At 35.0% G+C, this 17,500-nt stretch overlaps 1 protein-coding gene across 1 annotated transcript in view; it reads left to right on the forward strand.

The window, feature by feature from the left end:
* stet (stem cell tumor) overlaps positions 1-17,500 on the forward strand; it is an 804,488-nt gene that overhangs the window by 262,918 nt on the left and 524,070 nt on the right. Inside the window, exon 6 of the mRNA XM_067132787.1 lies at positions 2,810-2,974. Within this exon, the coding sequence (XP_066988888.1) occupies positions 2,810-2,974 (165 nt within the window). The remainder of the gene's footprint in view (positions 1-2,809; positions 2,975-17,500) is intronic.

Raw genomic sequence — 17,500 nt, forward strand, 5'->3', positions numbered from 1 at the left:
TTGTAAACAAGGCATGAAGGAAGGTATATGGAAAAAACCTTCTCTGAAATAACTATTATTATTATTATTATTATTATTATTATTATTATTATTATTATTATTATTATTATTATTATTACAACTGACTGACAAACGCTGCGTAAAATGTCAATGAACCATTGCCTAAACTTGAGTAGGATTGAAGATTGCAGATATTAATCATAATTCGATTAATAATAATTCAACTGAGTGTTAACTGTAAGAAAATGAAGAAAAAAATTATATATCATCAATCTCTGTAAATTCTCCAATTATATTCCTTCCTAACGAAGAGAAATTGTAAAGAAAGAGCAATTTTTTTTACTATGATGAAGTAAGTGGGTTAAGAGAGGAAGAAGAAAAAAATTAAGATAAAAGAAATTGTTTTTTATGCACGACCGAACCTTAAACGCGGCATGACATTAGTCGTTTTTAATAGGTAACTCAGTGATGTTACTTGAGAGAGAGAGAGAGAGAGGACGGGGTAGGTCTCCTCCTATATATGAAGATGGAAATTTGGTGGTGGGAGAGTTTTTTATAGAGTATTATTCTGAGAGAGAGAGAGAGAGAGAGAGAGAGAGAGAGAGAGAGAGAGAGAGAGAGAGAGAGAGAGAGATGTCCCTTGCTGCTGTCACTGACTCTAAGAACCAAGTAGAGTTACGTAGATACAGTGATAGATAGCTGCTGAAACTTGTAAGAGAGAGAGAGAGAGAGAGAGAGAGAGAGAGAGAGAGAGAGAGAGAGAGAGAGAGAGAGAGTGTCTCCTCCTATATATGAAGATGGAAATTTGGATGGGATTTTTTTATAGAGTATTATTTTTAGAGAGAGAGAGAGAGAGAGAGGGAGAGAGAGAGGACGTGGTAGGCCTCCTATATAGAAGAAAATGGAAATTTGGTTGGGATGTTTTTTTACAGAATATTATTTTGAGAGAGAGAGAGAGAGAGAGAGAGAGAGAGAGAGAGAGAGAGAGAGAGAGAGAGAGAGAGAATTGTCGGCCGTAATTTATTTTACAGGATATGAATCAGTTTAGTTCAGGTGAGACTGAGAGAATGGCTTATCCTAAAGAGAGAGAGAGAGAGAGAGAGAGAGAGAGAGAGAGAGAGAGAGAGAGAGAGAGAGATAGGAAGTGAATAATCTTCAGCAGTTTATATTACATGGCATAAATCAGTTTATTTTCAGTTGAGACCGAGAGAGTGGGTTACCTAAATTGAGAGAGAGAGAGAGAGAGAGAGAGAGAGAGAGAGAGAGAGAGAGGAAGTGAGTTATCCACAGTAGTTTATGTAACTGGTTAGACACCAGTTTAGTTCAGTGAGATGAAAGAGAGCGAGTTACCTCTAGAGAGAGAGAGAGAGAGAGAGAGAGAGAGAGAGAGAGAGAGAGAGAGAGATTAATAACTTCTCTAATCCTTTTTGGCCGGTCACACTTCAGCTCACTCGCAAGCATCCCGTCTCCTGCTTCTTGTAACTCTCCGTCAATATGACCGAACAGCAAGAGAAGTGCTGGGTACAGGAACATTGTGTTACAGGGACCCGAATACGCAAAGTGCTTGCGTGTTTTGAATTCATTTGACGCCTCTGCGATTTTTTGGTGGAAAAGTTATTCGGGAAAGAGGCCATTTTTATTATTGTTTTTCTTCTTCTTCTTCTTCTTCTTCTTCTTCTTCTTCTTCTTCTTCTTCTTCTTCTTCTTCTTATTATTATTATTATTATTATTATTATTATTATTATTATTATTATTATTATTCCTTCCCTATTTCTTATTGTTGTTGTTTTGCTGTTGTTAATCTTGTATTCTTCTTCTTCTTCTTATTATTATTATTATTATTATTATTATTATTATTCCTCTTTTTCTTATTCGTCTTCTTGCTCTTATTCTTCCTCCCTCTTCCTGTTGTTGTATTCTTCTTCTTCTTCTTCTTCTTCTTATTATTATTATTATTATTATTATTATTATTATTATTATTATTATTATTGTTATTATTATTATTATTGTTATTACAGAATACACTTATGTGGATAAGAGAAATACATGATTTTAATAATTGATAATTATTACTAATTAATTTATGTAAATCATATATATTAAAAAAAATCTTTGATGGGGTTGTAGTGTAATGTGTCCTGAAAATTGACCAGAAAGACCTTTCTTCAAGAAAGTGTGTGGGCTAAGCATCTGTTAAGCAGATATAGAAATGTCAGTGATTTGGAAACTGAGAAATTAATAAATTTTTTATTTGAACTGGTAGTTTTCTGAGGGGCAGAGATACCCTGGGTATTTATAAGGGCATCCTTTGAGTTCACTGAATACTGTTTTTACTGCCATTGTTTTGTATATTTGTAAGTTGATTAGACCTTTATAATATAGTTAGAATATAAGGTGTAACAGGAGGAAAACCTCGCAGTTGCACCATGAATCAATTGTTAGGAGAGGGTTGAAGGGACGATGGAAGTAAGGGAATATGAATGGAGGTACAGTAAAAGGAATGAAAGGGGTTGCAGCTAGGGGCCGAAGGGTCGCTGCAAAGAACCTAAAATAATGCCAACATTGCTCCCTCTTTCATTCATTTTACTGTACGCATTGCCTAAATTTGACATTTGGCCCCCCCCCCTCTTCTTTCCTCCGTAATTTGGGCGCCCCCTCTTCTTTCAAATTAACGAAATAATAAATAAATAAGATAAAAATGTAAGTTAATGATTAAGATAATTATTGTAACGGGAAACGCAAATGCAAACGTCACGCATCGCCTAATTTCGACAATTGACCCGCCCCCCCCTTCTTCTCTCTATTGCAGTTCGATCTGGAGGGCTTCGGAGAGATCCCCTGGCCGGACTTCCGAAACGCCCTGGTCCACCCGGAATTCGTCGCCGCCGTCGACGTGCACAAGCGCGAGCAACTGGCTGCCAAAGCCCTCACGCCCACGACGTCTGCCATCACCTTCCAGGACTTCGTTAATGTGGTGGGTGTGGAGTGGGTTTTATATGTATACTCTCTCTCTCTCTCTCTCTCTCTCTCTCTCTCTCTCTCTCTCTCTCCTCTCTCTCTCTCTGTAGGATTCTGTGAATGTGAAATGGAAAAGGGTTAACGCACGAGTCTCTCAGTATAATCAGTTTTATCTCTCTCTCTCTCTCTCTCTCTCTCTCTCTCTCTCTCTCTCTCTCTCTCTCTCTCTCTCTCTCTCTCTCTCTCTCTCTCTGTAGGATTCTGTGAATGTGAAATGGAAAAGGGTTAACGCACGAGTCTCTCAGTATAATCAGTTTTATCTCTCTCTCTCTCTCTCTCTCTCTCTCTCTCTCTCTCTCTCTCTCTCTCTCTCTCTCTCTCTCTCTCTCTCTCGTATTACGAAAGTGTAGATTTTATATTTCCTTCCCAAGTACTCGTTTTAAATAAGTAAAAACTGAAGTATCTGTTTTTATGGTTCGTTCCCATTTTTGGTGAGACTCTCACTCTCAGTGTACACATTAAAACACTCTCTTTTTGTCTCACTCACTCACTCACTCACATATCCAGTGGACTAGCGTCTGGTGACATAGATTACTACTGTCATTGCGACTTATTCGTTATTATTAGCGGGACCAACTAGCGTTAAAATAGCAGAGTTACGCCATTAAGTCCATTTTCTATAAGTGTCACGACGTGAGAAAACGGATTATACGAACTCGTCTTTCTTTATGGGTAACTCATGAAAATAGTAGTTTCTTGTTTCGTTTTTTAGTTTTTTTTTTTTAGTTTTGTGAGTTCCGTGGTTTATTATTTTTCGGAAAATTGATGTCTTTGGATGTAGATGAGCTTTATTTTTACTCTAATTTTATAACTTATCAGTATTTATGTAAGGTTTTATGAGAGAATTTAGCTTACTAGGAGAATAAATTGTGTAATTGATTGTTATCGTGAATATTCACAATTCTATCAGTAAAATAATTGCGTTCATTGATTTTATTTAGGTACAGATTTAAATTTTAAGTGTATTAACACTTTAATTTATTCAGTCCATTGTATATCAAAGACTGAATGGGAGATTACCTAATACGAAGACTCCATCATAAGAAGTCTATTTTTTTTTAATACTGATATTAGCTGTCATAGACTCTTAAGTCGTACTTTATATATCTTCATCTTGAAAGTCCGGATGGAAGACCGTAATTGACGGAAGGGTTAACACCTTATAGAAACACAAGGCATATATAAAAATCGTCTTCTAAATTTGCAATAAAACTTAGTAGTCTAGAACAAGGAGAAATTATTATTATATAATATTGAACCACAAAATCAAACAAGGTGAGTTTGAAGAGTACATATACATACAAATATATATATATATATATATATATATATATATATATATATATATATATATATATATATGTGTGTGTGTGTGTGTGTGTGTGTGTGTGTGTGTGTGTGTGTGTGTGTGTATGTATACACATATACAAACGTATTTATTATGTATATACATATATGCATGTATACACTATACATACATATATATGAGGCTGTGTAATCACACACGCCTACTGTACATTCTTGCTCTCACACATCCTTGAAAATATTGTCCAGAAAATCCTTCAGAAACCGTATACCAGCTTAGGATCCCTCGGTCAAAAAAAAAAAAAAATAGGAAGGATGTCCCATTTCACCTTTAAACTCCCAAATTTAGATCCTCTTCTCTCTCTCTCTCTCTCTCTCTCTCTCTCTCTCTCTCTCTCTCTCTCTCTCTCTCTCTCTCTCTCTCTCTCTCTCTCTCTCTCTCTCTCTCTCTCTCTCGTTTTTTATGGCTAGCTTAAGAGGGAAAGTTTTCTCAGAATTTTTTTAGTACCATTTTTTGTGCAGGGAATGTTAGCTCGTGCGTTAAGTGGAGAGAGAGAGAGAGAGAGAGAGAGAGAGAGAGAGAGAGAGAGAGAGAGAGAGAGAGAGAGAGAGAGAGAGAGAAGTTTAATAGGTCCTGAAAGTCTTTCTTTTATGCTTCACGGTGTATGATTCCTAGACGGAAAGTATTGCACGGAAAAAATTAAATATATATGCAGTATATATGTGCAGTATATATATATATATATATATATATATATATATATATATATATATATATATATATATATATATATATATATATATATATATATATATATATATGCAGTGAATTTCTTGAAATTTTATCAGTGATTCTGTTTTGTGGATGACGTTTCTTCTGTTCATCACATACATACATACATATTTATACACACACACACGCACACATTCATATATGTGTGTGTATGTGTGTGTTTGTTTTACAGACTTTAAAGCGCTTATCCTTTGTTCATATTCTAGTTTATGTTGTTAACCAGAAATTGCAGCACGGATTAAGCACCAAGTTGGTTAATCCACGTGCTAAGTTAGATCAATTATTCAATGGTTAACTCTTAAGGATTTTTCTACACTGTGTTAAAACAGTGTCCTTTCATTGGATCTAGATTCTAAAACACGAAAAATTTAATGGCCAGGTGCTTCGTGTTTTGCGCGCGTAACCCAGTAAAAACCAAAGTAAACTACAAAGATATAAATAATAATATGTAAATGTACATATATTTAAAGACAGATCTGTACAGACAGCTTTCAGGAATCTGTTCGATTCCCCTTTGAAAAGCTATCTGTACAGAGATATCTTTTAATATCTGTACAGATCTATCTTTAAATAGTTGTACAGAGACATCTTTAAATATCTGTACAGCTCTATCTTTAAATAGCTGTACAGAGACATCTTTAAATATCTGTACAGATCTGTCTTTAAATAGCTGTACACAGATATCTTTAAATATCTGTACAGATCTGTCTTTAAATAGCTGTACAGAGACATCTTTAAATATCTGTACAGATATATCTTTAAATATCTGTACAGAGATATCTTTAAATACCTGTCTGTACAGAAATATCTTTAATTATCTGTACAGATCTATCTTTAAATATCTATACAGTGATATCTTTAAATATCTGTACAGATCTATCTTTAAATATCTGTACAGATCTATCTTTAAATATCTGTACAGATCTATCTTTAAATACATGTACATTTACATAACTGTGGATTTGTTTCTCCATCTGAAGACTCATGATACCATGGGCATTCTTTTAATAAATACCATTGCCATAGCTGAAGCCATTGCTCTGCCAAAACCTAATCAATTTTTCTTTTACCAAGAACTGATGCCACTTAGGCAATTTTTTATATAGATTTTGATTCCTGTATTTGTTAAATGTGAGCTCAGAGAGGTAAGATGATACCTCATTACAGTCATACATTCAAACTCTAGCAGAAGAACTGAATAGGCTTTGCACCTTAACGAACTGTAATGCACAGTAGGCATTACTTAAGGTTCTTTGCAGCGTCCCTTCTGCCCCTAGCTGCAACCCCTCTCGGTCCTTTTACTGTACGTCCTTTCATATTCTCTTTCCTCCATCTTACTTTCCACCCTCTCCTAACTATTGATTCATAGTGCAACTGCTTTGAGGTTTTCCTCCTGTTACACCTTTCAAACCTTTTGCTCTCAGTTTCCGTTTCGGCGCTGAATGACCTCGTAGGTGCCAGTGTTTGGCCTTTGGCCTAAATTCTATATTCAATTCATGTGTTAGAATTTTCCATGTTACAGGAGAAAGGTTGTAGGAGCTTGGTCAGAAGGCTATCATAACTTGTAATAAGAGAGGCACAAATAGGATACAATTAGGATAAATTATATCTAATTGGGACTCAGTGTGTCTTGAATCATTTGCGAGTAGTTTGGAACAGTGGATCCTTAATTAGTCTCTTTGGTTCACTCATTTTAAGATGTTTTCGTTTCCTTAATTCTTTTTTCTTTGCTTCATACATAGTCGAGGTCGCTGTTTTCAGGAAGCCTCTTCCAGGTGTTTTTTATCTTGAACGGCTCATTTCATGTTTATATATGACGTTTTATATATTATATTTCTTTAGAATATAGTTTGGGTCCACGATTATGCCGGTGAACAAAAAAAAAAAATGAAGAGCCTGCTTGGATTCAAGTTGATTTATATAACTGAAACATTTTAAAATGTCCCGTTATGTTAGTTTTCCATAATTATATATCGTGTGGCGTTATAAGTAAACATTTTCCATACATTGTGTAATTATTGTACTGCCCGGATGTATTAATAATTAGGACTGTCTCATAAACTGGCGTGACAAAAACAATGGTTACCAAAACAGGATACTCGTATCTGGACGCTGGCCCTGAAAAAAAAACTTCATAAAGGAGTTTATTACTTCTTTTATAGTGTTTGTTCAGGCGATCGAAAAACACTTTGGACCTGGCCCTTTGACCCCCATGGAGCCCGCAGGGGGGGTCGGTTTGGCCCGTACGAAAACACAAGAACAGGAAGTTGTAGGCCTACTCATTACCAGACGCCGCACGTGCCACGGGAGACTATAGGTCTATAAGGGAGAGTAGGCTGGGAAGTTTTTTTTTTTTGTAGTGATGAGTAGGCTTGGTTTATTCTCATAGGGTTAGTTGATTTGGTTAGTTTTTGTTTGACGGCAGTTTTGAGTTTTCTGTAAAAGAAAACTAATATGCCGGCTTTGTCTGTCCGTCCACACTTTTTCTGTCCTCACTTTTCTGTCAGTTATCAGATCTTGAAAACTACTGGGGCTAGGGCTGCAAATTGGTATGTTGATCATCCCACCCTCAATCATCAAACATACAAATTGCAGCCCTCTAGCCTCAGTAGTTTGTTATTTGTCCAGGTTAAAAAAGCTAACCCATAATCGTGCGTCTGGCAACGATATATGACGACGCCACCACCGTGCCGTCGTTTCAAGATTCATGGGCGGCAGCTCATACAGCATTATACCGAGACCAACGAAATATAAATCTGTTTTCGGTGGCCTTGATTATACGCTGTAGCAGCTGTACAGAAAACTCGATTGCGCCGAAGAAACTTCGGCGCATTTTTACTTGTTTTGTTTTCTAAGAACTGATCTCGTCTTTTAGTGTTTCCTGTTACCTTCTGTTACTTCTTTGAAATGAACACCTCATTCCTTGGAAGCTTGAATTTCAAGTCGATGGCCCCAGTGGGCTTTATTCCTGTGGCTATACTAATTGTGCCCCACCACAATACCCATACCCAGTTGCATCCCAACCAAAAGCATTTTGCCTGCATCCACCACACAATACAAGCCATACACAACTCTCAAATCTAGTTGTATCCCCCTCACACAGAACAACCAGTCGTAGGATCCTACCCCATAATATATCCTTAGGTCTAAAGCCCCCAGCGCCCCCTGGGTTGAGATTGAAGGAGCGAATATCCTAAAGTATTTTCATAGGACAACATTTTCACGGCAGGAATCCTACGAGGAGGTGGGTCACGGGACTGGGCGGGCGGGGAGTCCTTAAGGAAGGAAATTGAGGATGGAAGGACTTTCAAAGGAGAGGAAGGGAACCGTATAGGCCTACGGTAGGCCTACACGGTAGCATTCGGGAGCAGAATTTTTTTTTTTTTCGGTTATGGTGGTAAAGGCGCTGTTTTGAGGCTTCTGTTGTTGTTTTTGTTGTTGTGGTTATGGTTGTAGGATTTTTTAAAATATTTATGATGATAGTTATTATTATTATAATTATTATTATTATTATTGTTTTAACTGTAGTTATTACATTTTTATTATCATCATTATTGGTATTTCTGCTGTAGGGGTTTGCAGCGTTATTATTATTATTATTATTATTATTATTATTATTATTATTATTATTATTATTATTATTATTATGAAGAAGAAGAAGAAGAAGAAAATGAATATAATGATTATGATGATACTGATGGTACTGATAATGGTGATGATAGCACCTTTGACCTTCACTACAAAATATAATATCATGCCCAAATAAGGGCATGAATCCATAATTTCGTATTCAAGCGTTATTCATTACAAAATACAAGGGAAACCTACTCAATTATAATTCATTTAATAAAAAAAAGAAAATCATTAAAATCTCTTCAGTGAATCTTAAATACCTCGTTCACTCTAACGCAAGCTGTCATGAGTCACATTGAGGCCTGACCGTCTGTAATGTGAAATAACTTCTTCTTCTTCTTCTTCTTCTTCTTCTTCTTCTTCTTCTTCTTCTTCTTCTTCTTCTTCTTCTTCTTAATAATAATAACAATAATAATAATAATAGGAGTAGTAGTAGCAGTAATAATAATAATAATAATAATAATAATAATAATAATAATAATAATAATAATAATAATGTTATGATACTCCTAAACCTAACAAATAAAAATCGAAATAAATAAAAATAACGAATAACTAGCAGGAAAAAAAAAAATTAAGAAGAATCACCCGCTTCCTGTCGCTTCGTAGGATGCAGACGGTAGGATCCCTGGCAGAGAGAAAGCGTTCCATCGTTGCAGGATTTCTCCTGCAGGATTTATAGGCGTCCCTTTCCTTAACTGGATTTATTAGCCTGGCGGGGTCACTCACATGTTTTCGTCAGGACCGGGTGTCTGGTGGGGAAACAAAACCAAGACTATTATTATTATTATTATTATTATTATTATTATTTATTTATTTATTTATTTATTTTATTGTCTGTGGCCTTGGCTATGAATTATGTTTATTAGCTGAAGTACATTTTTATTATTATTATTATTATTATTATTATTATTATTATTATTATTATTATTATTATTATTATTATTATTATTATTATTATTCGTTTATGTATTGTCTGTGGCCTTGGCTATGAATTATGTTTATTAGCTGAAGTACATTTTATTATTATTATTATTATTATTATTATTATTATTATTATTATTATTATTTATAAAACTTTCATAATCTCATGAGTCACTAAAATGGTGAAGAAATCCACAAAGATGTCATTGTAAATACAATTAAAGTTTTATATATTTTTAATATATATTTACATACATCATAGTGGATTTCTTCACCATTATTATTATTATTATTATTATTATTATTATTATTATTATTATTATTATTATTATTATTATTATTATTATTATTATTATTACTAATATTATTAAAATTTAAAATATAACTTTTGGGTGATAGGAAACTCGACTCTTCATATCCTATAATCCCTCACTTCCTACCGCCATTACAGGTTATGACGTCATCACCCTGTAATCCCACGTCCCCTGCAACTCTTTTCCCCCCATGGTGCCACGCCCTTGGGTCATGACCCTGTCTCGGGGCATTACTCTCTAGTGCCACCCCTGTTCTCGCCCCCTCATGTGAACAACTAATTGATCTTTAAGCTTCCCTGGTTTTTTTGTTTTGTATTTTTTATTTTTTATTTTTTACTTTTTACTTTTTTTAAATGGTTTGGTTTTGTGGTTTTGAGTTTTTTTGGGGGTGATTTTATTTATTTATTTATTTATTTATTTATTTATTTATTTATTTATTTATTTATTTATTTCATTAATTAATTTATTTATTTAGCTTATGCACGTTTTTTATACACATTTTTAGTAGGTTCGGATTGGTTACTTAAAACTATTTACCCCGGCCGCCAGTGCACCTCATGTGGTGCACTGTAGGCATTACTTGAGGTTCTTTGCAGCGTGCCTTCGACCCCTAGTTGCAACCCCTTTCGTTCCTTTTACTGTACCTCCATTCATATTCTCTTTCTTCCGTCGTACTTCCCTCAGCCCTCTCCTAACAATTGATTCATAGTGCAACTGCTTTGAGGTTTTCCTTCTGTTACACCTTTCAAACCTTTTACTGTCAATTTCCGTTTCAGCGCTGAATGGCCTAATAGATCCCAGGGTTTGGCCTTTGGCCTAAATTCTATGTTCAATTCAATTCAAAATTATTTTTTTTCTCTCAATTGAAGAAGAATGAGAAATGTCAAAGTGGCAATTCATTAGCTCATTATTGGCTTCAATAGGGTGTTTTGTGAAGCCTTATTATCTCTGAGTTTTATTATTAGTATAAATCATTGTTTTGTTTATTTTCTTATTTGATTTTTATTCGTAAGTGAGCCATTTTCCAGGAAACTCAAGTCAAATGAATATTACCCTGAAATTCTTGATAAAGTTTCTACCACTCTGAATTATTAATACCAAAACTTCAAAAGACTTTTGCATCCAAATAAATGAAAGTAAAAAATAAAAAAAATCAAGAGAATAAAAAGATTAAATAAAAAAATGAAAGTAAAAAATAAATATCAATCTTGTGAGCCTTACGCTACTGTAGTAGACGTTTACCTTATTACGTGGGCTCAGTAGGCCTAGGTTAAACAATGCCTCGTTACCAACGCCACCACCACCGTCATCATCATCATTATCATCACCATCATCATCACCAAAAAAAAAATCAAATATGAATTCAAATTCAGTCCTGCAAGCCTTATGCTATTATTGTAGACCCCTGCCTGATTACCTAGACTCAGAAGGCCTAGGTTAAACAATGCTTTATCACCACCACAACCACCACCATCATCATCATCATCATCGTCATCATCACCATCGCGATGGTCACCATATGTGTGTGTGTGTGGATATGTCATTAAGCTTCCCCGGCCAAAGAGGGTGGCCACCACACCTTTCCCAGCCCTCGTTTAGAGGTAATCACTTTTGAGGGCTTCCGGATATATTATAAGTTCGCTTTCCCGTTTCTGAACCCGGTTCTTTATTCGGGGGTCGGGTCTCGTTTGCTGCTGGGCGTGTTTATGTGGGTGCGATGTGAGACTCTCTCTCTCTCTCTCTCTCTCTCTCTCTCTCTCTCTCATATATATATATATATATATATATATATATATATATATATATATATATAACTCTACAATATTTTCCCAGCAACTCTTTTCGGGTCAGGTTGCAACCTCCATAACCTTCTCCACCCTGACTAAAACCCGCATCTATCAATTAACTACCAGGCACATAATACATTGTTTAGATTTTTCCTTCTTGAAACTGCCAAATTCAGAATGGCATTGAATGTTCAACGCATTCCTGCATCGAAGAATTATTATTATTATTATTATTATTATTATTATTATTATTATTATTATTATTATTATTATTATTATTATTGCCTCTTTTATCGAAAGCAAAAATTTACCTTTTTATCACGTTAAAATTTTACCATTTTCCTCTTGACCTAAAAATGTCTATTTTCATCTCATAATTATGACGAATAATAAAATGATTTCAACATATAAACTGAAAAAGCAAAACCGCTTTTTTTTCGTAAAATGCAGAAAGTTTTGATACATCAAGAAAAATTGTTAACATTTTGTGAAAGCTAGTCAGTATTTACGTACTGAATAAACATTGCTGAAAATATTGCATATACAGACACAATTTTTGATTGAAATGTTCAAGTATATATATATATGTGATACACACAGACACACGCACACACACACGCATATATATATATATATATATATATATATATATATATAGAGAGAGAGAGAGAGAGAGAGAGAGAGAGAGAGAGAGAGAGAGAGAGAGAGAGAGAGAGAGGAACGACTTTGTCATTTCATATAATTATTTCAAAGAGAGTTAGAAGAATGTGTCATTCGTTTCTGATTATAAACGGAGAGAGAGAGAGAGAGAGAGAGAGAGAGAGAGAGAGAGAGAGAGAGAGAGAGAGAGAGAGAGAGGAGAGAGGGGGAGGGCGATATGTCACTTCGTATAGTTATTACAAGGAGAGTTAGAAGAATTTGTCATTCGTTTCTGATTATACACGGAGAGAGAGAGAGAGAGAGAGAGAGAGAGAGAGAGAGAGAGAGAGAGAGAGAGAGAGAGAGAGAGAGAGCACGATAGCTTTACCGACAACCAGACGAGGGGGGAGGAGGTCAGGCACAATAGCTCCGGATCTCTCTCCACTACAATCACAATCGCCACGTTGTTGTTGTTGTTGTTGTTTTTAAGGCACTTGTTGTTGTTTACCTCGATCGTGCCTCGTGCTGTTTCTCGAGTAATAAAACACCTCGAAATTTACGGGGTGCTCGTCGTTTGTCTCCTCGGCGTGTGATTAGCCAGACGTCGGTTGCCATTAGAAAGTGTTACGTTACCTTTACGTGGAATTGTCACGTCACGGCGATTCAGACTTCCCCCTCTCTCTTGCTTCGTGGGAGACTGGATGAGGATCGTTTTGACTCTTGTTTGTGTTCGCTAGAGGAAAAAAGCTTCCCACAGAGAGAGAGAGTGAGAGAGAGAGAGAGAGAGAGAGAGAGAGAGAGAGAGAGAGAGAGAGAGAGAGAGAGAGAGAGAGAGAGAGTGAGTTGGGAGGTTAAGGCAACAGTATCGTTTCGAGGAGACACGATGAACTGGAAGTCTGTTTTGTATATATCTATCTATCTATCTATCTATCTATCTATCTATCTATCTATCTATCTATCTATCTATATATATATATATATATATATATATATGTATATATATGCTTTTAAAAAAATCAAAGTAGATGCCTGTGACTTCAGTATATAAGCGAGTACCACGGGAAAATGACTGGCAGAAGTTCAGGACATTTCCTGTGGTATTCACATACATATACACACACACACTATATATATATATATATATATGTATATTTATAGTATTATATGTATATGTATAATATATGTATATATGCTTGCACATGTATATTATGCAGGGCGAGAGAGAAAACGAAAAGGTAACGAAATCAAAAAATCCTCTCGAATCCATGACCTTTTCAATACATGCTTTCATTTCAACAAATTAACACGTATACTTCTGGCCCTGGTTAGCTTACCTCTCTCTCCCATCACCGCGTCTCCATTTATCGAGGAAACATCTTTCAAACCCCGGGGCCGGGGAGAAGGGGCTATTAATGATTACGAAACATTTCGGTCGTTGGCGGTCAGGCCCGCCCTCGGAGTCGCCAAAAATGTTCTTGGAATTCTCCCCCGTGTTACGTAGCGCGCGGTATTTACAGGGTTTTTCGAAAGGCTTTGAAATTTGGGGTGAGGTGGGCGTGTTTTTAGGGATTGTGTGGGCGATGGTAAGGGATTGTAGTGGTATCAAAGTAATTTTGTATATGTGGATGGTTTCATGTGTACATATACTGTATATATATATATATATATATATATATATATATATATATATATATATATATATATATATATATATATATATATAATATTAGTGATATCAAAGTAATTTTTGTATATTTGGATGGTTTATATATATATATATATATATATATATATATATATATATATATATATATATATATATATATATATATATTCGGTGGCCTCGATTATACGATGTACAAAAAAACTCGATTGTTCCTTCGGCGCATTGTTTTATATATTTTGTCCACAATAAAATACAAAACCCACTTATCATATTATGACAGGAATTCATAAGTTCTGCGTGCCCCAAGGCATTATTCCGAGTCCGAAAATGAAAGCGCTTATATTTATCACACTTTCTAATGGAGTTCGATGCAGTCTTGTAACTTCTGTGTTTTAAGTGTCTGTCTTCGATAAGATGACATTCATATAGAAAACAAATTGTCAGAGTATTATTTTTTATGCGGGAAAAATTGCTTTGCATTAATGGAATTCTTGTTAATGACGTCATTTTTTTTTACTATTACTGAATGTAGCTGGGTGTTTTATAGGTCAGTGTTGTTTCTTAAATGTAAGTCTGTTATGTTTAAATGTTTTTTTGTTTTTGTTTGGTTTAAGTTGACTTTCGTTTGGCTTCGTTTTCAGGTTGAAAAGAAAGCGTTGATTACGTAGACTATATATATATATATATATATATATATATATATATATATATATATATATATATATATATATATATATATATATATATATATATATATATATATATATATATATATATATATATATATATATATATATATATATATATATATTCAACAATATATATATAATATATATGTGTATTTATATACATAATATATATATATATGTGTGTGTGTGTTTGTATGTATGAATATATGTATATATCTACGCACACACACACATGCACACACACATTATATATATATATATATATATATATATATATATATATATATATATATACTGTATATATTATAGAGAGAGAGAGAGAGAGAGAGAGAGAGAGAGAGAGAGAGGTAAACACGACTCCGAATACATTTTCGATAATGGTTGAACGTAATGTATCTGTGGTTTGGATGAGAGGCGAATCCATCTTTACTTCCGAAAGATGCACTTAGGGATGACTTATTCTCGGTAAAACTCGACGCCAAGAAATGGCGCGAAGTGAATCGTAAATTGGCCGGAGTCGAAAGAAATCCTTGGGAAGACAAATGGCAAATTGGACTTTCACCATAAACGCCATATATATATTTCAAGAGGCGTAAAGTAGTATCTAGGCCGATAGGGGTCTGTTCTAATGAGAGAGAGAGAGAGAGAGAAATTATATGAGAGAGAGAAATTATTTGAGAGAGAGAGAGAGAGAGAGAGAGAGAGAGAGAGAGAGAGAGAAAATAATCGAGAGAGAGAGAGAGAGAGAGAGAGAGAGAGAGAGAGAGGAAAATAATCGAGAGAGAGAGAGAGAGAGAGAGAGAGAGAGAGAGAGATGAAAATAATCGAGAGAGAGAGAGAGAGAGAGAGAGAGAGAGAGAGAGAGAGAGAGAGAGAGAGAGAGAAAATAATCGAGAGAGAGAGAGAGAGAGAGAGAAGAAAAATAAGAGAGAGAGAGAGAGAGAGAGAGAGAGAAAATAATCGAGAGTGAGAGAGAGGAAAATAATCGAGAGAGAGAGAGAGAGAGAGAGAGAGAGAGAGAGAGAGAGAGAGAGAGAGAAATAACAAATGCATTCATACATATGCACATACATACGCATTCAGGTTGAGTTCCATACCAAAAGGGGAAAACGTATTTTATTTTGACTGTTAAACTGGCCCTCAAAACTTGATAGTCTTCCATGATTATTAGCCAAAAGCTAAACGTTGGGACTATTTTCACGGCACGCATACAATATAATTCAGCCGGAAGGAACTTAGCAGTCCTGTTTATACGAAGATTTCAGATGTATTTATTTCGGGGGGGGGGACCTTCGTTAAGGGGACGACCTTTGAACAGTTCTAAACTTCGGTACTAAGAGTGACAACGAACGTTATGTATGATCATTCCAGTTCCGCTTTAAGTGAGGACAAAGGAACTTTTTTTTTTTTGCTGTGATACACTGCATAGTATTTGCTGCATAGTAGTATTTGCTGCACAGTATTTTCTCTATTGTAATTGCTGCTTAGCTTTTGCCGGATAATAGTATTTGCTGCATAGTAGTATTGGCTGCACGGTTTTTGCTTCACAGTATTTGCTGCATAGTATTCGACGCAAAGTTTTCCTGCATAGTAGTATTAACTGCGCAGTATTTGCTGCATAGTACTTGTAACACGGTATTTGCTGCATAGTATTCGACGCAAAGTTTTCCTGCATAGTAGTATTAACTGCGCAGTATTTGCTGCATAGTGCTTGTAACACGGTATTTGCTGCATAGTACTCGACGTAAAGTTTTCCTGCATAGTAGTATTAACTGCACAGTATTTGCTGCATAGTAATATTAGCTGCGCAGTATTTGCTGCATAGTAGTATTAACTGCAAAGCGTTTGCTGCATAGTAGTATTAACTGCAAAGCATTTGCTGCACAGTATTTGGTGCATAGTAGTATTTGTTGTACAGTATTTGCTGCATAGTAATATTAGCTGCGCAGTATTTGCTGCATAGTAGTATTAACTGCAAAGTACTTGCTGCATAGTAGTATTAACTGCAAAGCATTTTGCTGCACAGTATTTGGTGCATAGTAGTACTTGTTGCACGGTATTTGCGCAGTCATGGAATGAAGCCTTGTGGCACCACCCGGAGGTGCCTTCCTCGTGGCCTGGCATAAAGAAAAGGTTAATGGTTCTGTGGAGACAGGATTCTTAACTGTCTGATTCACGCGGCTTGTCGTCTCACGATGAAATTGCCTATATTTCACATGGCTGTGCACATAGTGTGTGTGTGTGTGTGTGTGTGTGTGTTTGCACAAAAGAGTACGATAAAATTATTATTATTATTATTATTATTATTATTATTATTATTATTATTATATTTGCAAAGGAATTCACAATTTCGCGAAAATCAATCTGTGTAATTAAATCCACAATTGTAAAATATATTTACTATAGAATTGTGGATTTTTATTACACACACCGTTATTGTATATGCAAGGAGTAGACCTTCTTTTATGCATGTTTTATTGAAAATAATGGTAGTTTTCAATGAATTAATCTTATACAGGGTTTTTTCAATTTTCCTGACAATTCGTTTTTCTGGCTCAGCTAGGTTGAGTAGAATTCCAATAGATTAATTCGTTGAAAACTGCCATTATTTTCAACAAAACATTATTATTATTATTATTATTATTATTATTATTATTATTATTATTATTATTATTATTATTATTATTATTATTAAGACAAATCCCCATAGGGGCCATCGACTTGAAATTCAA

This window comes from Macrobrachium rosenbergii, chromosome 1 (genome assembly GCF_040412425.1).
Source record: "Macrobrachium rosenbergii isolate ZJJX-2024 chromosome 1, ASM4041242v1, whole genome shotgun sequence".
NCBI lineage: Eukaryota > Metazoa > Arthropoda > Malacostraca > Decapoda > Palaemonidae > Macrobrachium > Macrobrachium rosenbergii.